This window comes from Anas platyrhynchos, chromosome Z, assembly GCF_047663525.1.
Source record: "Anas platyrhynchos isolate ZD024472 breed Pekin duck chromosome Z, IASCAAS_PekinDuck_T2T, whole genome shotgun sequence".
NCBI classification, from domain to species: Eukaryota; Metazoa; Chordata; class Aves; order Anseriformes; family Anatidae; genus Anas; species Anas platyrhynchos.
Genome location: NC_092621.1, coordinates 78,104,727 through 78,131,558, shown reverse-complemented (window position 1 = coordinate 78,131,558; position 26,832 = coordinate 78,104,727). Strand labels below are relative to the sequence as shown.

The following is a 26,832-nucleotide window of genomic DNA, read 5'->3' as shown; positions in this document are numbered from 1 at the left end:
CACCAGCTTCCCTCACCCCAACAGAAATGAGAGAAGTTAGCTTTTCTGTTTCTCTGAGAGGAGAGGTTTGATGACCCCTCACCCAAGCATGTCCTCCTCCACATGCTTCAGAAAATTTCAGATGTGTGCAGCTTTAGATTTCTCTTTTACCTGTCTGATAGCAACAGCTTTGTATCTCCTGATCTCACAGCAGGTGACATAAATATTTTGGGCCAATTGCCTGATCAGAGCTACATGTTAAACAGATGTGAAAGCCACCTGGACGAGAACAAGAGTGTGAGGGCAGGAACAGACCATGTGGGAAGACAATCCCTACACTACTGAGAAACTCTGATCTTGGTGTGGCAGGTTGGTTAACACTCAAATTTTCCCTGCTCTTATGGGTTAAAGCTGGATCTTTAACAATGCTTAGACGAACATTCACGGCACAATACAAAAAGTATTTCAGCCTGTTTTTAATAAACACGGGAAGCCTGCGGTTGGAACAGCGGGTAGCAAGCCACTGCTAGATGACAGAGAGGCTGATCAAACACCCAGGGATAAAAAATAAACAAATGTATAAGCTCCCCATCAAATCTTAGGCGTCGTGTGTCCCCCTCAGCGCCCAGGTCAGGCCGGCAGCCCCCGGCACCCCCCGGCTGCCACCTCCATGGCGGAGCCACCTTCCCGCCCCACCGCAGCCCGGCGGCGGCCAGAGGGGGGCGATTCCTGCCCGGCCACGGCCATGGTGGGGCGGGACCGTCCCGGCAGGGAGCGGGGAGGCTGGGCCGGCCCTGCCCGGCTCGTCCCGTCCCATCCCGGTGCCCGGCACAGCCTCAGCCGCCGCTGCTGCTGCCCGCTTTGCCCGCGGCGCCATGGAGCGGTGCGTGGCGGCGGCGGGCGGCGATGTCGGCATGTGCCAGGCCATCTTCCCGGCTCACGCCAACCACCGCGGGGAGCTGAGCGCCGGGCAGCTCCTCAAGTGGATGGACGCCACCGCCTGCCTGGCAGGTAGAGGGGCGGCGGCGCCCCGGGGGATGGCGACCACCACGACACCGCCTCAGGGAGCCGGGGGTTGAGGCACCCCCGCCGCCATTTGCTGCCCCGGAGCCCCTCGGGCTGCCCCTGTAGGCGCTGCCTCGCCCCGAAAGCGGCGGCTCCTTCCTGGCTTTTGCCGGTGGCAGGAGGGGAAAAGGGTGGTTTTGTGCCCCCGGGGGGCGTGAGGGGGGATTGGGATGAGGAGCAGGGTGCAGAGGGGGTGTGGGGTGAGAGGGAGCAGCCAGAGCTAGCAGGGAGATGGATAGACCGGGGATGGAGCAATGAGAGCTGCTCGATGAAAGCAAAAAAAAAAAAAAAGCCCTAATTTAAACATACTCGGAGAAAAACAACACAAGAAACACCGGCTTAAAAAAAAAAAAAATCAAACACAACTTTTAACACCCCTCAGCTAACTTCTAGATGCCAGGCAAATGCGCTGCCGCCAGCCGGTGAGCCCCGGTGCATGGCGTGGGCTTGCGGGGCGCAGGAAGGCTGGTAGAGGATAGCGGTTGTTTTTGGGGGAGCTGCTGCCCAGCTGGGTGGTTTTAGGCACGCAGTGTGGTGTGCTGGCTGTCTAGGTGTGTGTCATGCTTGGTGGCTTGCAGCTGTACATAACCCACAAATTGTGGGATGCTGGAGGACCTGTCCCATGCAGCAACCACCTGGCAGGGTGCAGCTTCCCAGGGTGACTGCGTGTTTGTTAGAGGTTTATGGTGGCACTAGGGACCGGCTTGGCTCCAGCCCTTCGGTGACTCCTCTCTTAAAAGCACTCTTCATGGAGAGGCTGCTCACTGGTGGTATAAAGCCTGTAACTCGAGTCCCTGCCCTGATGCAGCAGAGCCCCAGCTGCTGCGATGGTTGGCGCCTGCTCCCTGGACTTCAGTGAATCTGTGATCCCCATCAGCTGCAAACCTGACAGGGGAGCTTGCTTTCAGTCCACCTTTAGTGATTGCTTTTGCTTGATTTGACTTGTGCCACACAGCTATTCCCATTGCACACACACGTTTTTTAATGCTTTCCCTAGCTTGGGACTTGTGTCACAGCAAATGCAGCATGCCAGGCAGGGATTTGTTTGGCTTTTGCACCTTTCCCCTGTGGTAGTGCCAGCTGCTGCAGTTGCAGATGCCTGGATTTTGTACCTCCTTTGTTCCATGACCTGCAGCTTCAGGCTTGATCTACCTGTCTCTGCTCCACTTTGAGGCTGTTTATGATCTATCACAGCCTTACTCATGATCTTGCATTAGGCTGTGGCAACTCTAGCCTCTTAGTCTTTAGTGACCTCTTCCCTTCAGCACAGTTTGTTGTGTTTCTGATAAGTGCCTTAACGTGTTTTACCCTCATATTTTAAAAAGGAATTCCTCAGGTAATTATACAATTTATGCACCACCCTCTCTCCATTTTCTCCAAGCCTTTTCCACCAATGGTCACAAAAATATTGTTGGGCTCCATGGGAGTGAGAACTTCTCTCTGTTGGGCAGACTACTGTTGTCCACGTTTCCTAGGACTCTTTTTTTTTTGTCTGCATCACCCAGAAAACTTTCTGGAGCTGGGGTTCCCTGTGTTTACATGGACTCATAGAATCACAGAATCATAGAATATTCCGAGTTGGAAGGGACCCATAAGGGTCATCGAGACCAACTCATGGCACCATGAAGGTCTACCCAAAAATTCAAGCCGTATGACTGGGTGCACAGTCCAAATGCTTCTTAAACTCCGATAGACACTGCTGTGACTGTCCCTGGGGAGCCTGCTCCATAGACCCTAGGGGATGAGGAATTTAGCCTGTGATATGAAACTCTAGGCGCTATGGTCAAATAAATAGTAAATCACAATAACTCAATGTAAAAAGATGACTATTGGACTCCCAAATATTATCAGCAGAGATATTTACCTTTTCAAGATTATTTTTTCTAATTAATACAAATAGGATGTATTATTTTTCGTAATCTATGAGATGAAGAACACCACAAATTTCAAAAACAATATTTTCAAATGGTTACAAAAAGTAAATACTCTTTTCCAATGTTTAAATCTTGATTGTATTTTTTAATAATCCTGTGGTTTTAATATAATACTGGGGGCATGTACTTACCCGCTTTCGACTGCTGTGACCATACTGTCAAGCCAGTAGGTCTTTCTCCTGTGTCTGAGAATTCTCAAGTGACATAACCTTCTAGACAGGTTTAATGTAGCTGCCATTCACAGCATTCTCATTTTGAGGTTGGTTGCTGGGATTTCTGTAGACCTGTTAATACTCTTTTCCCCTGGAACATGCTTGATAGCTCTCATTCAGAATGCTCAGTTTTAGAGGAGGACCTTAAATAGTTAGAGCTTCTCAAACTCAGGAGAATCATTATAATCATCTAGTCTCATTTCCTGATATTACCTTTGTTTCATGGTAAGTATTAATCTTATTTCAGCTGCCTTTTTTCTAAAGGCTCCACTTCAGACTTGCAAATATATAGGTGAATGTCTTGCTGCAAGTGCAGTGTAGTAATTGTCTGTCCTTGTGTCTCTCTTGAAGCTGAGAAACACGCTGGTGTGTCTTGTGTGACAGCATCTATGGATGACATACAGTTTGAAGAGGCTGCCAGGTACAAAACCAGCTAACAATGATGAAATGTTTTCATTTTAGAGATTCTTATTTGGCAGAGATAAACTGAGGCATCATAAAATACTGCGAACTCCCCAGAGCCATGGGGTTAAGTCTCGAAATTGCTCTTTCCTGTCGGCGATAGCCTGACCCACTTAGAAAACAGAGATAAATTTCACAGATCTAAAATAAACTGTAGTTACTTTGACCTGCAACGTAGATGCCAGGTGAGAAACCAATGTCCCAGTGATCTTTGGCTCTAGTTGAAGTGAGTGCCACAGGCCATTACTTATCTCTGCTAAATGAGGAATACACTTATAAAACTCATAAAGGTTGCTGTACGATTTTGGTTGTAGGTGCTGTTTCAGTTTATTTCTTACTGACTCTTTCTTGCAGCTCTTTTAAAAGAATATCTTCACGTAACAAAACAGAAATGTTTTACATTTGTGATTATTCAGTATTTAGTAAGTGTACAAGGTAACACAAGGTTTAAAAGGCAAAAGTTTTGTTTTAACCATTCTCCATGATGATCCCTTACAAAAGTACGGGATAAAAGACACTGTAGGAAGAAATGACAGGTTTTTTTTTTCCGAACCATATCTTGTGAAAAACGTGACGTCATTGCTTTGTACTTAATGCTGTATTTAAGAGTATATGTAAAAGCCATGGTCTGCTTCAATTTAAATAAATAAGCAAAACTGTGTGTGGAAGTTCATCGTATTACTGAACCTGAGCTGCTGAAGCAGCAGGACACAAATGAAAGAAGCAAGATATCCTACAAACTTCTTGTGTGTTTTTGCATCTTGCACACTAGAAATTAGTGCATAAAGGATGTCACTGGTGAGGTGGACCTGGTACAGACCAATGTGCAACGATCATAACTGTAAGCCAAGCAATGTTGGTTGTCAGATGTGCAGCTGGTGTAAAATAAATAACTTGCACTTTTGGTTAGCGAGTTGTTAGACCAGTGGCTACCGAGATGAGAACTAGAACCAGCAGCAAAGCAAGTGACTATGGTCATGCTAAGACTAGAAATCACAAGAAGTTCTTGGCTTGTTCTACCAAATGAGTTTTAAAATGTTTGTCTTGCCTATAATTGTTCTGTGGTTTTAATTTTTTCCTTAGGCAATAATCTTCTCTGCAAAAACAGGGATCACAGATGAACAGATTACGGATCTACAGATCTGTAGATCACAGATCTACAAATGAAGTCAGAATAATGTTTTTCTTTCAGGCATAGTATTTCAGACTTCATTAGTCTCAGAGCATTTTTCTCTCTTGTTTCTGAGAGCAGACCTGAACTTCTGAAATAGAATAAAAATACTGTCTTTTCAAATTCGTTTCTAAATATGTTCCTAGCTCTACTTCTACTTGTAGGGCCAATGTTTCATTATTAATAAGAATTTAAGGTACAAGTCTAGTAACTGTGAAGTGGTTTCAGTAATTATTCTTCAGCCTCAGTCATCCCTAACATCCTGTTCATAGTTCACTGTGTCATTTCCTAAATTTTGCCAGATAATACAAATGTCTGGCATTAGTAAGAGCTCTTCTTATTAGGTAAAAAAAAAAATGTTTTGTAAGTTACCAGCTGTGAGGCTTCATTTACCTAAGTCAGGTTAGGTATGCTCTGTAAGGATTAACTCTTCTGTGCTTATTTCTCTTCAGTGGACATGGAAATACATTTTTTTCAGAATATATCCCTATATTGCAACACTCACTTTTATGCCATGATAAGAAATAAGTTCCTCTTCCTCATCTTTTAATATGCAGCAGATCAGTAGTAAGAACTTCTAACTTTAAATTACATTTAAATTTTGTTAATGCTCCGTATGTTAACCATTCTGATGTATTTCAGAATCCTTCTGCCAGTTACAAGTGAAAGTGTGATGTTCTGTGACTTCTGCCCTTAAGTATCTATTTAAATGCCCAAGCTGATCAGCTGTCTTGGCTTAAATAAATCTGTTTGTCCAAAGACAGAATACGTGATACCACGTAAAACATTTCATTTTGAAACTGCTCTGGATAATATATGAAAAGACATTTCCCTATCGCACTGTCTTACAATCTCAGTTCGGACATCTTTATTTTCTGTTATGGCCATGGACCCCAGAGGACTACGCTTTTCTGCAATGAAATGTGAATTCAGCTACATAGACTGGAACACTGAAGGAGATGTAAGTCAGTCAGGGCGTTCAATGTCTCTTAAGATCCAAACCCACCTTATTGCAGGACTGGCTCCTGAGGTTGAGTGAGATCACATCCAACTTTGTTCTGCTGTTCCCTCAAACTCCGCAGTTCCCTGAAACATTAACAGACGCAACCTTACCTCTCTCAACCTCTTTTATGCAATGTTCTCACAAAGAGGAAGAGAGGTCGCCGGGACCTATTGCTGGCAAAGGTCAAATAAACAGTCTTTGTGTGGAAGAATGGGGTAGAGACTGCTGCATTCCCTGCTGTGCATGGATCCTCACGGACAATCTGCCATCATGGTGTCCTTCACAGGGACCGTGACATCTTCTGCAAGCATCCACAGACTCTGAACTCTCGCTCTTTAGAGGAAAGCCTCATGCTCACTGTTAGTGTGTGGCATAAACTTACCTTTTTTTCACCTTGCACTTCTCATTACTTCTGTTGCTTGTTACTGTAATCCTCTTGAGAGTTTTGTGGCAGATACAGAATCTTCAGAGGTTTTTCAGGATACTTGAATGAGTTCTCTTTCTAAGTTTTCTAAAGGCTTTTTGCAAGACTGTATCTGTAACTTCTTTGCCAAGCCTGAACACAAATACTATGCTATTGTTCTGAATACCCTCTCATTTTTAAAGGCATTGGTGGTTCCCTTTTCTGTGCAGTTTGGAACTATTATGTTAATGTTTGTATGTTTGCAGTGAGCGACAGAAAAACTGAGAATCTTCAAAAGGTGTATATCTGCAGAAGGACCAAAATCATTCCTCGAACCACTTTTTTCCCCATGTAAAGGTTTCCACTTGCATTTTTGAATGTGAACAAGAAAGAAAAAAAAATCTTTGCAATTCGTTCTTCTTGTCTGGTATTGTAAAGGAACAGTTTTCCTACTTTCCATTATATTGCTTGATAACTTGTTTGAAAATCTGTCAGTGAAAGAAGCAGTTTAACAAAAGCCTTACCTTTGTACATCAAAAAAAAAATAAATCGCCTATCCATTAAATTAGGAAGAAATTATAAAGGTTTTTTTTTCTTAATAAACTGGGGTCATGCTGTGCCCAGTGCTTAGCTATAGATGTCTGTTTCTTAGGTGATCAGGTAGCCCGAGTTATATTTGATAGTCATGGATGTAGCTTGCTGTGCTTTGCCTGCTTTGGGACTGATCCTTAGCAGTTTTAGGTTGGCCTAATTTCCCTGAAGTCAGCAGCCTCATGCCCAGTTATTTTGGCTGCCGTTCTCACTTACCCTGTCTTTGCCTCATGTCCTTTTGCTGTTCTGCTCAATAAGACAACTCTGGAGGAAACTGCCTTCTTTTCACTATTTTAGCATTGCCTGATAAAAAACCACACTTATCAGTATATAAGAAGCATTATTCTGTAAGGAAAGTATTTTCAAAGTCAGTTAATTTTATGTATATAAGTAAATATAACTAAATAAATATGTAAATACATATAAATATAATACATGTGTTATTTATACATAAATATAATATTCTGTTTAGGTATTCTGTGTAAGTAAATGGGAAAGAGTAGTAGCTGCTCAGACAGAAGGGGCATGTTACATCCCTGCTCTTGGCCAGAATGTGGGAAGTAAACTCTTTTCCCATCCTACAGAAGCTTCAAAGAGCTCTAGGGGATAGAGCACAAACTGGGAGTATTCCTTAGTGTGTATCTATCTGTATATAAGGGGATGCACATGATGTGCGTTTGAGCAAAAGCAGAATCTAGGCCAAAATTTCTTGGAAGACTAAGATCCTGGAGCATACCTGATGTCATAGGGATAGCAAGGAAAAGGAATGCCTAGAATTAAGCTTACATAGTTTTCTGAAAGACTAAAATCATTATTAAGCATGAGTGTAATCTGACTGTGCTAAACCTTTTTCAGTGCATTTTCAGTACACTGTGGAAGATACAGGCTGATCACAGCTTAATGAGAGTTTCTTCCAGAGATTTTTTTCACTGCTATTATGAATACCTAGAGAGGGATGTCCAAACACTTATTAAGCTGCATGATTACGTACCATAAGAAGATTTTACTCTTCTTAACAGGGTTGGACAAGTTATAACCATCAAAGCAAAAGTGAACAGAGCATTCAACACCAGCATGGAGGTAAGAGATCATCACTGTTATTTCTAATGATGCTTAATGAACAGGGGAGAGAGATGGGAGGAGAAGAGAAATGAAACAAGGATCCAGTCTAACTAGTTCCAGAAGGATGTAGTGCAGAAATCTAAACAACAGCGCTGCCTAATGAAACTCTGGTTTCATAATGACTATTTTAATTGCATATTGCCTGTTAAATAATCTGTGTCAAAACAGCAACTGGACCCTGAAGACTCAAAATACTTGGCAGGTGTAATGGACAGGTTGGCGTAGTTGGTGTTCGTCCAGTCCAAAGCCGTTAACCTCTGTGTCATCTTCAGATCAGAGCCAGGCTCTACTGAATAGGTGGTCTTCTAAATATTTTTGAAACTTTTGGTAAAAAAAAAAATGTATTTCTTTCAGCTAGTTGTGCACATTATTACTCTTCATATTGTAATAATGTATTGTCCAATTACTTGAAATAAGAATGGAACAATATGGGTATGTTAATTAGTATTAATGGAAAAGGTGCATATCCTAGAGAATGTATTCCAGAAGGCTCTAAAGTTCACAAAAATCAAAAGATTTGATGCACATCAGAGGGTCAAATGAAGTGCTTCCCCTTCAAGTGTTTCACTGTATTCTGTGTCTTTATAAAGACTTCACTGTTCGTACAGATCTTAGATTTAGACATGGACTCCCAATGGCACCGCAAGTAAATGGAAATGGATACCCATAAAACTAAATCTAAGTGTCTTTCCTGTTTTTTATGTTACCCTTACAGATGGTTTGAAACATCTATATACAGCTGTGCTAAAGGGCTTTTCAGAGGCCAGAGAATATTGTGATGTTCTTGTATGTTCAGAGCTCTATCAGTGATAGCAGATCAGGCTTTTTACCTTTTTTAGGCTTTTTACCTTTTTTCCTTAGGTTTCAGAGACAGGACATGATTAATTTGTTAAACAGTGCTCTGCTTTATCTGAACTCAGTGGACGATGATGTAATTACTTTTTTGTCCCCTTCTCCCACTACCTTCTTCCTTGTAGGTTGGCATCAAGGTTACAGTACAGGACGTTTTGACAAATGTTGAAAAAATCGTGAGTGTGGCATATGCAACATATGTAGCCAAACCAGTCGGTGCTAAAAAGGTATTCATTCTATTTTGTTCTATGCTTGACATTACTGGGACTATATGTCTGTGAAATAGCCCTCCTCTGATTGTGAAACACAGGAAAATGATGATACCTGTTCATTCTGATCAATGACAGAAAAATAGCATGAACTCCAGAAAATAAGGAGATATTTTTTTCCACAACTGATATGAATTTTTTAGGCTTTTTTATTGTTTCCACTTTTTCCTGCACATTTACTAGTAGTAGAAGTGGTGCTGTTATGGGGACTGCAATATTGCCATAGGCAAGCATTGGAAAAGAAATTCCTGTGAGTTTGCACCACCTCTCTCCTTTTCAGAAGCAGATCTATATACATATAAGGGCTTGGGGGAGGATGGGGTCCTTTTTGTTTTCATCCTTCACACCTGCTTTTGAGAAGGTGGTCAGAGTCATGACTACTCAGGTAGAAAACATTTTTAAGCTAGCTTCCAACCTAAATTAATTCTTCAGCATTAATGTTAAATAGTTTGTATGCCACTGTTGTCTCTTCTCCCCAGTGTTTGGCTCCTTGGAGGTGTTTAGAAACCAGTCACAGTGCTGTTTGTCCTTCACAGTGGAAGCACAGTTTTTCTAAAGTGTTCGTGTGGGAAAGGCCGTATATTCCTCAGATATTCTTAATGAACTCCCTTTGTGTACAGTCTACTTTCTAACACAAGTTACTAGTATCATATCTGACTTTCCAGTTTCTTTTAACACATTATAAAAGTGCATCTTGCCTTATTAATATCCACTGCTGATTGGCAGACAGTTGTCATCACATGAGCAATTCAATACATCCAGTCATTTCTTTCCTTTTCTGCAATTATATATTGCAGTTTGCTGAAGAAACAAATTAGTGCAGTTTTACCAAAACTAAAGCTTAGCTTGTCTCTGAAAGGTTAATGGCTAAGGTTAGCCTGAGAGCACTGAAATATAAAGTAAGGATTGTTTATTATTAATTTGATATCACATCCATGGCACCTTATGCCCAAATTTCCAGGGAGATTATTTACAGATTAAATTTGTGATGATTAACTAAGCTTAAGACAGGACTGCCCAGAGGGAGTTTAAGATTTCAGTTCTAATTTCATTGGAAATTAGAGTATTGGAGAAGTTAACATTTTTTCAAACCTGCTTTTTGAACAATTGTTGCTAAAGCTGTGCAGGGAGCAACAGTATACATTCACCATCTTAATCTTCTAGCTAAGCCATTTGGAAAAAGCTGGGAAGTTCTTGAGTAGGGTCAGAGATAAGGCAAGTAAACTGGAAGGGTGTTCAGTGAAGACTCGAAGACTGAAAAATAGTAGCAGCAGGCTGTAAAATGTTGGTTTTGTCTGTGTTACATTGCTTGTGCATTATTTTAAGGTTTCTGAAATTAGATCTTGTAAGTAAATGACACAAGTGTCTGCTCAGTAGCACCTCACAGTATTTATCTAAATGTAAGACTTTTCAGAAGCCAGTATGGGACTGGATTCATTTTTTCCCTGCGCTGACATACATGGGAATTTGCATTTGAGCACAGGTAGCGTTTAGGGCATAAATTATTTATTAGTAAAGGAAATTCTTAACTCTGAGAGTGGTGAGGTACTGGAGCAGGTTGCCCAGGAAAGCTGTGGGTGCCCCATCCCTGGAGGTGCTCAAGACCAGGCTGGATGGGGCTTTGGGCAACCTGGGCTGGTGGGAAGAGTCCCTGCCTATGGCAGGGGGTTGGAACCAGATGGTCTTTAAGGTCCCTTCCAACCCAAACCATCCTATGGTTCTGTGCTTCTATGAAATGTGTGTAGCCTGAAGCCACACCAAGTGCTATGTGTTCATGCATTTCTCCTCCACCTCAGAAAAACAGTAGTCCTTTTAAAACAGGTCTTCAGATAGTTGGGGATAGACAGAATAGGCCATGTGAGTATGAGTGAATTTTAAGAGTGCAGGCTATTTGAAGGAGACTTAGTGAAAGAGAATGGGCTCTGGGGTACACTTTCATGCATTAACAAAAAAAGTATTGCACCACTGCTCACCACCACTGCAACTGGATTGTTTTTCTAAAAAGAAAATTCTGTACTCAAATATTCTTGTTTGAGTATAGATTTTTTGTTGTTTTCTTTGTTGTTGCTGTTGTTTTTTAAATAAGGACTGTCTTAAACTGTAAGTGCTCTTGTGAATCTTTGTATTAAGAAGTTAAAAGCCTGTTGTGTGTGAGTTTTAACAAATGACTCTGAAAAGATAATGCAGAATCTCTTGAACTTTAACTCTGCACATGTTTGTATTAATGACACTTGTCTTCTTGAAGAGTTGATAGCAAAAGATTATAGAAAATGCTGATGCCATTTTAAGTTCAAAGTGCATGGTATGATTGTGGAATTAAGAATTTTTTTTTTTTCTTTTTTTTTTTTCTTTCCCATTTTCATAGATTGAACTAGAACCTGTGCAGCTTCTGTCTACAGAAGACCATCTGGAGCACACCCTGGCTACTGAGAGAAGAAGAATCCGACTGGGCTATGAACAGCTCTTTCAGAACCTAATGCAGGAGAGTAATAAGGAAGGTGATTACTGTGGTCATTATAGAAGATGGAATAAATAACATAAGGAAGGGAGAAAAAAAAAAACAGTCCAAACAGCTGAGTGTAGCTCCATGAGGTGGTGGTGTCAGGTAGAAAAGGGTGTATCAGATTTTGTGAGTCTGCGTAGGACAGTTGTACTAATAGAGTACCATTTATTTGTTTTTCACAAATTCTAAATCTAAAATGCAGGACTGAATGCTAAGCACATGTTAAATAGATGTAAAATGCAGATCTTGTTGCTTATACATCTAAGATTTAACAGTAAATGCAGATCTTTGCAATACAATTATAAAGTCCTATAACATCAGTTATAATGTAGACAGAAGGATTAAATTCATTTGGGATTATGGCTGTCTTTGCAAGAAACCTCAAAGGGCTATGTTCATGCTGTGAGAACGTTCCCAACAAGCAGGTGAAACTTCATTAGATGGTGGTTAAAACAAGTAAAGAAAAAAAAAATAAACTCCTCAGGACCAAATTAGAAAAGCTGATCCGAGGCACTGGTTCATATTAATTTCTGGTAGAAATCTCTGTTCTTAAAGACCACTGTGGTTCAAAGTTGCTGTGTTCCCCTGCAAAAGAAGTTATTAACAAACAGTTAAGAAATGTGCTGATACCTGGAAAATCTGAGCTGTAACTGTATCTGAACAGCAGTCATTATTATGTGTCTGTCTTCACTGAGGAAGGATGAAACCTCTTGTAAATATAAATTAGAGTCTTAACAACTTAATTAGACTGTGTAGGGGCTACTGCAAGCAAATAGCTTATTTTTATTGTTCACCACCCTCTGACCAATGCCCAGCCTATCCCCAAGCAGCCGGCCCCCATACCCGGGCCAGCCACCCCTATATATTGTTCAGCATGACCCCATATGATGTGGAATACCGCTTTGTCCAGTTTGGGTCAGCTATCCTGGGTCCGTCCCCTCCCAGCTCTTGCTGCACCCCCAGCCTGCCTGCTGGCAGGACAGAGTGAGGAGCTGAAAAGCCCTTGGCTTGGTGTAAGCACTGCTCTTCAACAATTAAAAGATCAGCATGTTACCTGCACTCTTCTCATCCTAATCCAAAACATAGCACCCTACCAGCTCCTAGGAGGAAAATTAAGTCCAGGACAGTCCTCATGGTAACTGCCTCATAGGAAGAGGTTTAATACCATGAAAGAGAAATCAAAGGTTGATGAATTTGGTTTCCACTACCTTGCCTGGAGACTTCCTAGAAAGATCTGATCACCATAAACAGAGATTCACCTATTTTAGGGGGTAGAGCAAGCAAAACAGGGGAAAGAGAAGAAAATACTGCATAAGTGACTGCCAGGTAGCATGTTCAGAAAGTGAAGTTTGTCTTCTGAGTAGATCTTATGCAACAACTTAAGTAGGTCCAAAGTGCAAGTTAGTCAGATGTGTCCACACGTTTATATAATCATAAAGGCAGTTAATTAGGGCAAAAATCTAAAGTACAATTCAGGTCAAGTAGCATGTAGCATGAATGCACTCTTTGTAAATAACTGACACCATCTCATGTCTAAAGGGACTCTTGGAAAATATATCTGAAAAAGCAAAGATTACAGTAAGGATGTTTAGCTAAGCGTTTGGAAGTGGAATTGGAAACACTCAAATAACAGAAAGTGGTCACTGTTCGAGATCAATAGTGTATCCACTCTATACTCTTCCTAGTAATCACAAAATTTGTAAGTAAAAGTCTATGAAATGATCGCGTCATACTATAACCTTAATTAGACAGATTTGCACGGGTGCCCATCATACATGATGGTCAAAGTCTATGAGAGGCATTTGAAGAAGTGATAAACTGCTGTAACAACATCTGTTAAAGGTCATGCAGAGCAACCAAGGATAACCAGAAGCACAAGCTGAGAAAGTTGGCTGCCTGTGTTTGTAGCTAAACGTGAGTTTCACAGTTACTGCTTCTGGTGCAGCATCTTTAAAGGATTCTTTCAAGGAAGGATCTCTGTGCTGCCATAGCACTGAGGGGTGCACCACCCCCCATCTCTCAGGTCTTGTGGAAGAACAGAGGAAATCATCATCATCTTGCTACACTTGGAAAGATCAGAAGCCTTCCTGTATCTTCCTTTTTTTCCATTTTTTTTCTTTTCAGTGTGTCTAAAGCAAATGGCACACTTTGGTAACTGGTAGTATTTTCTTCTTGGTTATCAGAGTTAACCAGCTGAAATAATTCATTATATATGGCTTCCATATTTCAGATACTTTTAAAGAGGAAGATGCAGTTTCAACTGACCTCACTCATGTGCAGAGTATTGAGCTCGTCCAGCCTCCTCATGCAAACCATCATGGAAACACTTTTGGTGGCCAGATCATGGCTTGGATGGAGACAGTGGCAAGTATTTCAGCAAGGTACTTTTCTACATCAGAGTCTTTGTATGTGTTTCTAAAAGGATGTGTATGCTTCCATTTTAATACTAAAGGTGTCAACAGGATTTATTTTATGAAAACAGCAGACCCAAATCCTTTTGACTTTCCTTCTTAAGATTGCAGGAGGCCTTTAAACGATTTCCGTGGTACATTTCCCACAGCATGCCACACCACTGTGGGAGTCATGTTTTGTTCTCTCTCTGTTATATATGCAGAGCCTAAGGCAAAAGAGTCCATATTATTTGCCTGAAACTCCCTGCAGAAAGTCAGCATTAGAAATAGGAATAGAAACTCAGCCTCCTTGTGATTGGTGTGGTGTTTTAAAAACAGAGCCAGTCATTAAGTCAGAGTAAAACTGACACGAGCCCTGTATTAATTGATAGCCCAAAACAGGGAGTCTTCTGTATGTCATTGTGCAGATGCTCATGCCAGAGTAAGAATCAGAAGAAACGTGTGCTGTTTTATTGGTGCTTATGCTGAAGGTATGCATAAACTTCTGCAAGTCACTTAGCCTTTCAGACCCCCTGTGTCCCACATCCTGTGAATTCTAATATTGTTAGTAGTTCAATGTGCTCTGACATCTTCAGGTAGTAAGTACAAAATATTTTTGTGAAACTGCCTCTAAGTAAGGCCTGGGCATATTGTCATTTGATTTCTCTTCATCTGAAAATGAGCAGTTGTTTGTCTCCCTCCTTGTTCTTGGACCATATACAAAGCTTCTTTGTAAGCAACACTTGAATTTCAGTTTGAATTTTCCTTGCATACCAAGTGACCTATTTCACTGCCGGGATGTTAGATTAGTTTTTTTAACTTTAATAATTAAATGACTTTCCCACTCATTATTCATGTAGTTTTGACTTGTAGGCAGTAGCTATACTGGTAGCAACAGATTTTCTTTAGTGTTTGGATAAACAACTTGCTTTATTAACATAAGAATGCACTGACCTTACCCCATTGTGTAATTTCATTGGCTTCAAAGGAGTTGTTTCAGATTTGTGCCGTAATCTGACCCAAAATATTCGCCTGTTTTCATTTGATAAATGTGACGTAGAGAGTCACATTTGTGTTTAAAAAGTGAAGGGAATCACCAGTGAAGCAAGTAGGAAAAACACTTTATTTGGAATAATGAATGTCTAACATAATTTGTTGTGTAAAAAAATTCAAGAATAACAGTTGATGACAGAAGAATGTTGAAAACAGAGATGCTGTAGTTTGTTTGTGAAACAGCTAGTCTCATTACAAACCTCTTGTGAGGCCACTCATAATTAGATCTGACCTTTGAAGTTAAGAGTTGCTATGGCCACAAATTCTAAAAGAAATGGAGGAGAAGGGCCAACCCTTGAAAAGTAAATTTGTAAGGGCATTGTAAAGGTTACTCACCCTCTTTCCCTCCACCTTTCTGTCTGGACAATGGATGAAAATCTTACAGATAGTAGTAAAGCTGTCTGAATATTCGTTTGAACTGGATTGGTTGTTTCTTATGTTTTAAACTTCCAGTAAAAGTATTCAGAAGACAGTTTTCCAGGAAGAACAGAATAATTAGGCCAAATTTCTGTTCAGTTCTTCTCTTTATTTTCAATAATACTGTATTTGCATCTTTATTGTGAACTTTGTAAATGAGATAACCATTTAGTGTTTTAAATCAGAAGAACAAATTATTTTTAATGAAATTACAAAGTCATTTGAATGTCTGAGTCTATTAAAAAGATGTACCAGTCAATTAATTAGCAACAGATAATTGTGTGCATTTAACAATACTGGTACATTAGTTTGCAGAGTGCAATTGAGCTAAAAGCTAAGAACACTACGTAACTGTATTTTCAAGTATAAAAACTGCACAGTGAAAATCTATTCTCAGATGTGCATATCTAATTCTTACTGAGGAGTTACACAAACATGCATGAGGATAGAACGTGTTTTCTCTAAGTCTAAAAATGCATGACATTATTACATATTGTTCTTTATTCATGTGGTGCACAAAGATGTCTGGGGGACCTTTATTACACTTAGAACTGCTGAAGAAACCAAAATTTTGCCCACTCTGGAGAGATTGCAAACTATACCCTCCCACTTCCACAAACTCTGAAGTTGTATTGAATCATAGAGCAGCCCAGGTTGGAGAGGCCTCAAAGGTCATCACATCCAACCTTTTCTGGGAAATGGGAGTCTAGATGAGATTGTCTAGTGCCAGGTCCTGCACCTGGGGCGCAATAACCCCAAGCAGAGCTACCGGCTGGGAGATGAGTGGTTGGAGAGCTGCCTGGCAGAGAAGGACCTGGGAGTGATGGTGGACAGTCGGCTGAATATGAGCCAGCAGTGTGCTCAGGTGGCCAAGAAGGCCAACGGCATCCTGGCTTGTATCAGAAACAGTGTGACCAGCAGGGCTAGGGAGGTGATCGTCCCCCTGTACTCGGCTCTGGTGAGGCCGCACCTTGAGTACTGTGTTCAGTTTTGGGCCCCTCGCTACAAGAAGGACATGGAGGTGCTTGAGCGGGTCCAGAGAAGGGCGACGAAGCTGGTGAGGGGCCTGGAGAACAAGTCCTATGAGGAGTGGCTGAAGGAGCTGGGCTTGTTCAGCCTGGAGAAGAGGAGGCTCAGGGGTGACCTTATCGCTCTCTACAGATACCTCAAAGGAGGCTGTAGCGAGGTGGGGGTTGGTCTGTTCTCCCATGTGCCTGGTGACAGGACAAGGGGGAATGGGCTAAAGATGCACCAAGGGAGGTTTAGGTTGGATATGAGGAAGAACTTCGTTACTGAAAGGGTTGTTAGGCATTGGAATGGGCTGCCCAGGGAAGTGGTGGAGTCACCATCCCTTTAGGTCTTTAAAAGACATTTAGATGTAGAGCTTAGGGATATGGTTTAGTGGAGGACTTGTTAGTGTTAGGTCAGAGGTTGGACTCGGTGGTCTTGGAAGTCTCTTCCAACCTAGAAATTCTGTGATTCTGTCCAACTACATCTTGAAAGCCTCCAGTGAGGGGGATTCCACCACAACTGTGGGGATGTTGTTCCAGTGGTTGGTTATTCTCACTGTAAAAAAAATAAATTAATTTGTCAAGACAAAACCTCTTTGAGTGCAACTTGTACCCATTACCTTTGTCTTCTCCATGTGTCTCCTTGAGAAGGAGACCCTCTGTCTTTGTTACAGTCGGACTTTAAATACTGGGGTACTCTCATTAAATTCTCCATGAGCCTTCTCTTCTCCAGGGTGAAAAAAAACAGCTCCTCCAGCATTTCCTCAAAGGGCAAGTTCTCCAACTCTTTGATCATCTCCATGGCCCTCTTTTGAACCCTTTCCAGTCTATCTGCCTCTTTTTTGAATCACGAGAACCAGAACTGGACACAGTATTCCAGGCGCATCCTGCAGTATCTGTATTACAGACGTTTTTTTCTGGCATGCCTGTGAAGGTCAGAGAAGTGGTAGGTTGTTGCAGTTCCCTTTCACAGATGACACAATATTGCAGAAATATTCTTTCTATTCTGTTTCTCCACTGCACTAGCCCAAAAAACAGCTTTGCTCATGTACTTCTGGAAGGGGTAGTCTCCTGGCACTACACCAGCAAAGTTTTACCAGAGTGGCTACAGCCTATTTCACAAGCAGTTTGAAGAGCCCCAGTAGGACAGCTCAGCTAAACCTGACTGCATGTAATTGAATATACTATAGGATCAGAAAACATCAGTAAGATATGTGTTTATATGATGCCTACCCTCATCTTCTGAAATTTAGTAAATATGTTTTCTGAATTGATAAGGGATCAATTCAAAATCTTGCTGTCCCATTGTATATGCAAAAATGTCCTTCCAAGCTCAGACCAAATTAAATACATATACACGCATCTGGTAGTTTTATGAGTAGTTTTTTCACTTCATATAATACTAGTAGAAAGCATTGCAAAAAAAAAAAAAAAGATGTATCAGTATTCAAAAGAAGAGATTCACATTGCTTTGCTTGAACACTGTTTCTGATGCTGAACCTTTCTGCTCAGGTTTCGTTAATTGTGTAAAGGGTTTATGATCAGGCATTTTTACATACTGAGCAATATCCTACTCCCTATACAATAATGTAGAAGTTAATGAAACTCTTTGTGAAGCAGGTGGTTACTCTGTAGGTAAGGGATTCATGGTCTGGCACCAAAAGAAGGTAATAACAAGCAGTGAGAATCAATTAGTCAGTGTTTGTAAAGTGTGTTGAAAATGAAGCAGCATGACATAAGTGGTGTTATTATGTTTGAAGCTTGAATTATATGCTTCTGGAGCTGAACATGTTAACTATATTTCAGTGGGTTACAGAATAAATTAGTGTAATACAGTGAGTGATCTTTAGGCTGTGGAAACCTTGTTGCTCTAATCATTACCCCTTTCAAACCTAACAAAGGAGGTTCTTCCACGTGACTGTGTGTTTTGCTCTCTGTCTCATGGGGTTTCTTTTTCAGCCGCCTTTGTCGTTCATATCCCATCCTGAAATCGGTCAATATGTTTAAGTTCTGGGGACCATCCGTTGTGGGTGACCGCCTTGTCTTCAATGCAATTGTGAACAACACATTTCAGAATAGGTAAAACTCCTTATATGCTTATCTTCCTAGGTAAAGCTCCTCATATGCTTGTCTTCCTTGACTTCTCCAGCACCAGCCTAACTGCATTTTTTAACTATTAGTAGGATTTGTCTTACTGAATGAAATATTTTGCAGCCGGGCTTTGGAGGATATATATATATGTGTATATATACCAATTGATCTGTCGATCTGTCTGTTTTTCCTTTTTTTTTTTTAACTTCTCTTTTTTTAATTTATTCTCTGATTTTCAAAATTTAAAGATCATTCATAGCCAAATTGCAATCCTGCAAATTATGACTGTAAAATCCACTCTGAAATCCAATGATTTTCAGGGGATTATAGAATCATAGAATATCACAAGTTTCAAAGGACCCATGAGGATCATCAAGTCTAACTCCTGCCTTCACACAGGACCACCCAAAAAGCAGAGCCTACATCTGACAGCGCTGTCCAAACACTTCTTGATCTCTAGCAGCTCGGTGCTGTGCCACTGCCCTGGGGAGCCTGTCCCAGTGCCCAACCACCTCTGGGTGCAGAACCTTTCCCCAACCCCCAGCCTGACCCTCCCCGGTCCCAGCTCCATGCCGTCCCCTCGGGTCCTGTCGCTGTCCCCAGAGAGCAGAGCTCAGCGCCTGCCCCTCCGCTCCCCTCCTGAGGGAGCTGCAGGCCGCCATGAGGCCTCCCATCAGCCTGCTCTGCTCTGGGCTCAGCAAACCAAGGGACCTCAGCTGCTCCTCATACATCTTCCTTTCCAGACCTTCTCCATCTTAGTTGCCTTCCTTTGGACACGCTTAATAGTTTTATGTTCTCATACCGTGGTGCCCAAGACTGCACCCAGTACTGGAGGTGTGGCTGCACCAGCACAGAAGAGAGCAGGACAATCCCTTCCCTCGACCAGCTAGCGATGCTGTGCCTGATGCCCCTCAGGGTAAGGTTGGCCCTCCTGGCTGCCATGGCACGCCACTGGCTCACATTCAACTTGCTGTTGACCAGAACCCCCAGATCCCTTTCTATGTGGCTGCTCTCCAGCCTCTCATCCCCAAGTCTGTATGTATAGCCAGGATAGCCCCCTCATGCTGTGCTTGTGCTGAATGTCACATCAATGCTGTATTGTTCACTTTTGCTCTGTGCTCACACATTGTGCACACTAGTGTTCATATTTTGCTACTTAACTCACTTTCTTCTGTTTTTACCCATGCTATGTGTCTTTTATTTCTAAAATGTGTCTGTCCAGACTGCGTAATTTATTTTTTATATGGCAGAAAGTATTTAAGTAAGGCTTCCTGTACACAGGAAAGTATATAGCAGTCCTTTTTAGTTTGCCTTAGGGCTGCTTCTGCATCACTTGTGGTAGTTCAGTAATTAATCTGAACTCTTATTTCAGTGTAGAGGTTGGTGTCCGCGTTGAGGCATATAACTGTGAAGAATGGATCAAGGGCCAAGCACGGCATATTAACAGTGCGTTTCTCATTTTCAATGCTGTGAATGACAAAGGAGAGCTGCTCACCTTCCCTGGAGTTAAACCTACTACAAAGGTCAGATTTTATCCTCAGGAGGAGGATGAATGCATACATGCAACAATGTGGTCCGACCCAGCACACTGCATGTCCTGCAGCTGGCCACTATAGCCTTGCTGGAAAAGCAAAGATTAACTGAGACTGTTCACTGAAATGCATCTTCTTGCAGGAGAGAAAGCCTCTAAATGAAATGTTTGCCTTTGAGTGAGAAATTCATCATTATTAACTTCAGACGTCCAAAACTGAGGAGTGTGGAGGGTGGTCATCATTAAAACTTCTGTAGTTAGTGGATGGAGAAGGAGGAAGAATCTACCAGTTGCAGATTCTCCATTTGTCTTGTATTGTCTCCACTGACTGTAGAAAATGCCTTGGCAGCAAGAAACTGACAAAACTCTGAAGTGTTAAATGAACAGTTATTTTTAGAAACCCTTAAGGAAGATGAGGAATAGAGTTAGGGAGAAGTCCATGGGAAACAAATCCCATTACATAGGCAGGCTTTCCAGTTCCTTTGGCATGGAGATATAAGCAGGTGAACCTGAAAGAAGTTCACTAAGCAATCAGAGCAGTGTGAATACTCTTGCTGAATTATTTGCTGTGATATCGCCTGTCATTAACTTAATGCTCCAATGAATTAGATTTTTAGAAAGCCAGCAAAGGCAGAAACGAAATAATTATTCAACATCACTGTCTTTACATTTTGTAGGATGCCAGCTGGGCAAATAAATCAAGGTATCCTATATACCAGGTGAAGCTGTGATGTTCATTACTGCCTGTGATTGACTGTTTCCAGAGGATAGACTGTCTGACTCTTCCTCTTTTAAAATACAGGGGAAAACAAGCAAACAAACACAAAAACACAACAGTTTAACTTGTGCCAGAAAAGCGGTGCTTCCCTTCAAGACCTGACTAGAGGGGCATCCACAAACTGTCAGGATAGGAGAATAGGAACATTGCAATTCCTCCACGGTCAAGTAAACCAGTCTGAGAAAAACAGAGTATATGCTCCAAGTAGTTTAAACTTGGTGGTTTAAACTTGGCAGAAGATGGTTTGAACAGTGGTCGTTTCACTGAAAGTGGCATCTGAAAGCATTACATAGTTTGTGTTTTAAAGAAGGTTAAAATACAGTAATCTGGAGATACAGATTAGTATCTATACATATTATTCCAGGAGAAGCTGTGTGTCAGCTCCTAAAAGCAAAGTTGCATATCATTCAGAATAAAAAGTCCTACTCACCTTTGATAATGCAGTCTATGCTCTTGGGCCACTTCCATACTTTAGAAAAAATCCATTCTGTCAGAGTAAGGGATGGGAAAGACCTGCTACCTTGAAGGGTGGGCCACATCTGTTTGCAATGAATTTGCTTTGTGCACAAGATGAGTGTGCACTTAAACAGAATTCTTCCATACCTCTCGCATGCTTTGAAGATGATAGTGAATTGGATTTGTTAGGTGGCACATGCAAGAAGGAGTGGAACATGTCGTGATGCGTGTCTGGCTGCCCCTGCTTCAGGACCAAAGTGCTAGGAGTATGCTGCTGTGATACAACTTTTTATTGGATTGTTTTTGCAAATTTGAGGGAATATTGTCAAGTCAGAAGTAAAGCACTGACTCAGGTTAAGCTGGGGAAAGTCCAAGGTACAGAGTACAGTTCTTTATTTCTTTGCAATGCATCCCTGGCACTTGTCCATCTGTAATATTTTTAGTTTGTTTATTTTTGTGTGTGCCCTAAAACAATCATGTGTCACTCATGTGTCGTTGTGTTTGGCTTACTTTTGATAAAGGACAGTGTGAGGCGGTACCACGGAGCCATTGCCCGAAGGAGAATTCGACTAGCCAGGTACAGTTGGGCTACAAAGAAAATTTGATTTTGAAAACTTACATTTTTTTTAACATGTCCAGAAAAAGTGATCATTCGTTAAGAAGTCAACATCTGCTCAAACATAACTGCTTTGTTGCCTAATTTTCTGGACCACTTTGCCTGAGTTGCATTGAAATTATTAAGGGCTACTCGTCCCATAAACAGTTTGTTCTTTGTGTTATTTTGTTTCCCAGTCACTCTTGTGAAGAAAAATGAGTTATTGCAAGTGAAAAAATCACATTGCAATTCACAATTTCACATTGCAAGTGAAAATTGATAAAATATTTCTAAAGTGTTCAGAAAACACTTAAACCTGTAGAAGTGTTTGATGTTAGCACACATAGAAGAAAGTGTAAATAACCATTGTATTATTTTGCTTTTGAACTTTGCTTTAGAAAGTGTATGCTCTCTGCTAAAGAAGACAAACCATCTGACCCGTGGGAGAGAAGCAACCAGGTAATCTTTAAATTGTGTCCTGTTGCCTACCTGCATAAAATGGTGTAGTTGTAAACTTTCGGGGTATGTAAAACAGTTGTACAGATTGTGCCAGTTTCCAAACTGACACAGTCTGTGCTTAAGTGTCGTGGTAGTCATGGGAGAATAGAGCAGTGTGTGATAAGATGAACATATTTTTTCCTTCTGAAAAAAAGTGTCAATGCCTAACTGTTGATTTAAGAGTAAGGTTTGTACAGAACATAAAATGTGTCTCTAAGATAGAATCTTTTAACAACTTTTCCCTTAAGCAGCAAAGCTATAATGAAGACAGGTCTCCCGAAGATTTATGACCCAGTGTGCCCAGCTTTTAGAAAGTTTAATACTACTGTAGAGGAACATGTTTGCTTTTTCCCACTGAATTTCTCAAAACTTGTGGGGTTTTATTATCACTAGTAATGAATGTTAAAAGTGAGGGAAGAGACATGGCGATACCAAAAGACAGATGAACAGTGAAATAATGTCAACTGCATTTTTGTGGGAAACAGAGATTAAAATATGTGGTACACGTTTCCATCTTGGACGTGATAGGCCACAGAATGTGCTTATGCCATAAAGTAAATAGTGATGAATCTGAACTTAGGTGGATTGTACACACCCTAAATGTTGCTGAGACCAGCGTGGAGTTTCTGTGGTTAAATTTTCTTTGTACACAAGTTCCAAGTGGCTCCCCGAAATTTTACCAGGTCTTTTTCCATTACATATGAAACTAAATAAATAATTGAGAATTATGTTATGGGGAGGGATTTGTTGTTAACAATGGCATCTCCATGAATGGAGTCTGAATCCTGCAAATGCAGCATTTCTTTTCTGCAAGACAATAAATATAACTATGCATGCAATGTTAAAAGTGGGTTACTTAGATTTATTTGGTATTACATTCAAAACTTGTCATTAAAGACTCTAAAGCTCTGTTCTCTTTGTACAGTGCTTGAAAGAGAACTCCATCCACTGTAGTCAAGTATATATACTAGATACGTTTGCACTGTCTCTGCCATGAGCCTGGTTTGTAAAACACCTGCCATAATAGACCACAGGTTGATAGCAATGAAGAGGTTAAATTTCTGGTAGAATTTAATTACTTAGGAGGAAAATGGACAAAACCATTAATTTAGTGGTCTCAGGGGTTACCTGTATTATCCCTCCAGTGGTCACAGTTTTTCTGTGGTGCTATGTAATTGGAGAAGCCTGAAGTGGTATTTTGTTGTTTAATTAGGGTTGTTTTGCCATCAGCCATGTGAGCACATAATCTAGCTGTTGAAAGTATTTAATTCAGAAACTACTGGACCATGTTTTCTGGAAGGAAAACACTTATGGGAAAATATACATTCTGTTTGTGATTCAGGGGTAATGATAGAAAAAGAGCATCTCGTTCCTGGAGTATTTAGTGAAATCTACCTTCACCCCTTGATTTTCAGAAATGTACCTTACATTTCAGGCATATGTGAGTTACAGCAACGTAGCTGCGCTGACACACCTGGCAGCAAAACAAGGCTGGGAAATAACCAGTATGCTGGAGCATGTAAGTACATAGCTGTGGAACAGCTGCACAGCCGCTTGGTTACATTTCAGCATAAGAGGTGGGTGGAGAAAAGCAAGGTTTTGCATTTGTAAATAAATACGCTGGTTTGGCAGTGTTTGGCTTTACTGTGGCTAGTACATAAAAACAAAACTCCTGTAGTTACCCCAACAGGTTGCAAAGCTGTTTGTCCAGAGCAGTGCTCAACCTGGGAGCTTCTCTCCTGAGACAGTCTGCATGGCTGGTAAACCTTAGACTTGGGATCCCAAAAGGGCAGGTTTGACAGCAACTCACTGGGCTTGTTGAGCAACCATACAGTCGAATGTAAAAACAAAAATAGAACTATAATACTAATAGAACTATAATACTAATACTAATAGAACTAATAGAACTTTTGTGAAGCATTTTCTTTGGCACAATTGAGCTGCCTTTGCGGTTTTGCCAAATTGTTTGATTCTAGTGAAATACCAAGCTTGGATATCTCTGCTTAGGCGATGTTGTTGAGGATCTGTTGGACTTCTTGTAGGCAATATGACTAGCAAGATGCATGTGGCAGTCTGTCATGTGCTGCCTTTATCAGCTGTACATCATGGGAGATGTTTCTAACCAGCAGGCACTATGCTCAGATTGCTCTAAGTGGCTACTGCCAGTTAGCAGGCGGCATAACTTACCTCCACTGAGTCTGTGCATCACAGAGGACCAGAGAGGAAGGAGCACCAAATCTCACGTTAGCATACACTAGCATTTTGATGGTGTCTTTTTAATATGTTAATGACCATTGATGAGCAAAAGGTTACCATAGGTCAGTCTGGAATCTTCCCACAGCTGTTTTTCTCCTTGTTTTTTACCTTTCATCCCTTATCTCCCTTGCTTCTGCTAGCTCAAGGCTACCAGTCTCCCTGGTTTATTTAAGGTTTCTGTATTTTCTCGGCTCAAGACTACAAGAAGAGGCTGTTAGGATCTTTTAGTCTGACCTCCGGCACGTCACAGGCTATGAAACTTCACCTACCGCCTCTTGCATCTGGTCAATAGACAACTTATATAAGAGCATACATAAGGAAGGAATGAATTTCAGTGAAGGCAAGTCTGCTAGTTCCATGTGTGGGCTGTTCCCCAGTGGTTAAAAGCTTTCAGTAGCTGTGCCAAGTAAATGACAGATAGCACTCATGGTTCAGAAAGTAAGCTTGAACAGTCAGATTGAAACATTTAACATTATTTTCAAACCTCTGGTAGAGCATTATTGTTATGCGTGTAACTTTCTTTCTGCCTCCACTGGAATTGCCTCAATCTCAATTTCTTTCTCAATTCTAAATGCTTGAGATGTGTAATAGGAACGACAACAAATGTTGTGACAAAATTGCTTTATACAAAAAACCACACCCATGCACATTCTGGATGACATTTGGAACAGCATGATGTGATGATGTGATTTCTCTCTTTCAGTAAGCCACCAGCTAATTTCCAGTATTATTAATACTGTTTCAATTTGTAACTTTCTCCATTTTTGATACCTTGAAATAGTCCTAATGATAAGATCTTTCTCTAAGTCAGCTCTTTTCTGATGGAAGATCTTGAGCAACTTCTTCTAGCTGTTTGTTAATCTAATTGAAGTAGGTACCTTAAAGCCAACAAAATCTTGGCTTAGACAGGATGTAAGATGCAACTCATGATGATGCTGTCGGTGGGCAGAGAGCAGCCATCCATTCCCATTCTGCTGGACCTTTCTGCATAGCCTGACATTGCCAATAATTACATAATCCTTAGAGAAGTGGCAAGCATCCAGGGTAGCACAGCACCATTTCTTTTTCTGTAATGATGTATGCAGTGACTGGTTATAGCAAATCCTACTTCTGGATATAGGCCACTTTGATTGTGGCGTACCTCTGATTCCATGATAAGCCTTATTTTTCCCCTTAGCATCTACTTGCAGGCAAAATGGAACCTGCTGACAGTGTGGATGTCAGCAGCAGGCAGAGGTTATTCTTGTCCCCGTATGTATTTGTGATTACCTCCAAGTTAACCCACTAGGTGGATGAGATTTGTCCTTTGGAGAAGGAAATGTGAGTAAAACCAATCTTGGACTTCACAGCTCCTCCAGTCAAGGTTAGATGTGTGTTCGAGTCGCTGAATAATGATAGAGAGGCAGCTCCAAGAATGGCTTCTTGCAACTTCAGGTAATGAAATTTAGTGTCTTAGCCAATGTTGGCTTGGTCACTTGCCCCAGTTCCATGCTCAATTCTGTCACTTCTGTAAACCTTGACACTAGCAAGTCTCTCTTAATGTTGCGTTAAAGGGTGTAGCTGATTAACCGTTACGGGCCTGGTCAGATTCAGAGTACTGAACCAGTCGGACATTCACCAAAAACGCATTAACCGTCTGGGGGTCTGGTTAGATTCAGAACACTGAACTATCACGGATAACCACCCTCACCCTAGTTGCACTTAATGAGAGCTATCACAGTGCAGTCAAGTATGGTTTATTACAGCAACAGATAATCAGGTTCTTTTGGATTGCCAGCGATAGTGACTGTCTGCAAAAGCAAGCTAGTATGCATGAAATACACAGGTGTTATAGGTGTTACAGATGTTATACAGGTGTTACAGGTGTTACAGATGTTATAGATGTTACAGGTGTTACGGGTGTGTTACAGGTGTCACAGGTGTTACAGGTGCGCAGCCTAGAAATAAACGCGTTAAAAGGATTAAAGACTCTATAGAGATTTATAACCAAGTATTCAGATCTCACCCAAAGGCATCCCAATGGGGGGGGAAGAGAGGCTCAGCCCGTCGACTGATCCCAGGAGTCAGGAGGTCCTAAGGATGTTGTATGTCCTCAGGATAGTATCTCCCCTGACAGCGGTATCTTCCCTAACATCCCCTCTCTCTTGGGCCAATTTATATTATTTTCTATCTTTTAGGTGGAGCTTGAGTG

The 26,832-nt window shown here is 41.3% G+C and overlaps 1 protein-coding gene across 1 annotated transcript in view; it reads left to right on the top strand.

Moving 5' to 3' along the window:
- The first annotated feature begins 726 nt into the window (after positions 1 to 726).
- Positions 727 to 26,832, top strand: part of ACOT12 (acyl-CoA thioesterase 12) — a 33,962-nt gene continuing 7,856 nt past the window's right edge. Inside the window, exons 1-11 of the mRNA XM_038170773.2 lie at positions 727 to 990; positions 3,542 to 3,611; positions 7,840 to 7,900; positions 8,920 to 9,021; positions 11,429 to 11,561; positions 13,797 to 13,947; positions 18,396 to 18,515; positions 19,900 to 20,050; positions 21,814 to 21,869; positions 22,286 to 22,346; positions 23,821 to 23,904. Coding sequence (XP_038026701.2) covers positions 855 to 990; positions 3,542 to 3,611; positions 7,840 to 7,900; positions 8,920 to 9,021; positions 11,429 to 11,561; positions 13,797 to 13,947; positions 18,396 to 18,515; positions 19,900 to 20,050; positions 21,814 to 21,869; positions 22,286 to 22,346; positions 23,821 to 23,904 — 1,125 coding nt within the window. The 5' untranslated portion in view covers positions 727 to 854. The remainder of the gene's footprint in view (positions 991 to 3,541; positions 3,612 to 7,839; positions 7,901 to 8,919; positions 9,022 to 11,428; positions 11,562 to 13,796; positions 13,948 to 18,395; positions 18,516 to 19,899; positions 20,051 to 21,813; positions 21,870 to 22,285; positions 22,347 to 23,820; positions 23,905 to 26,832) is intronic.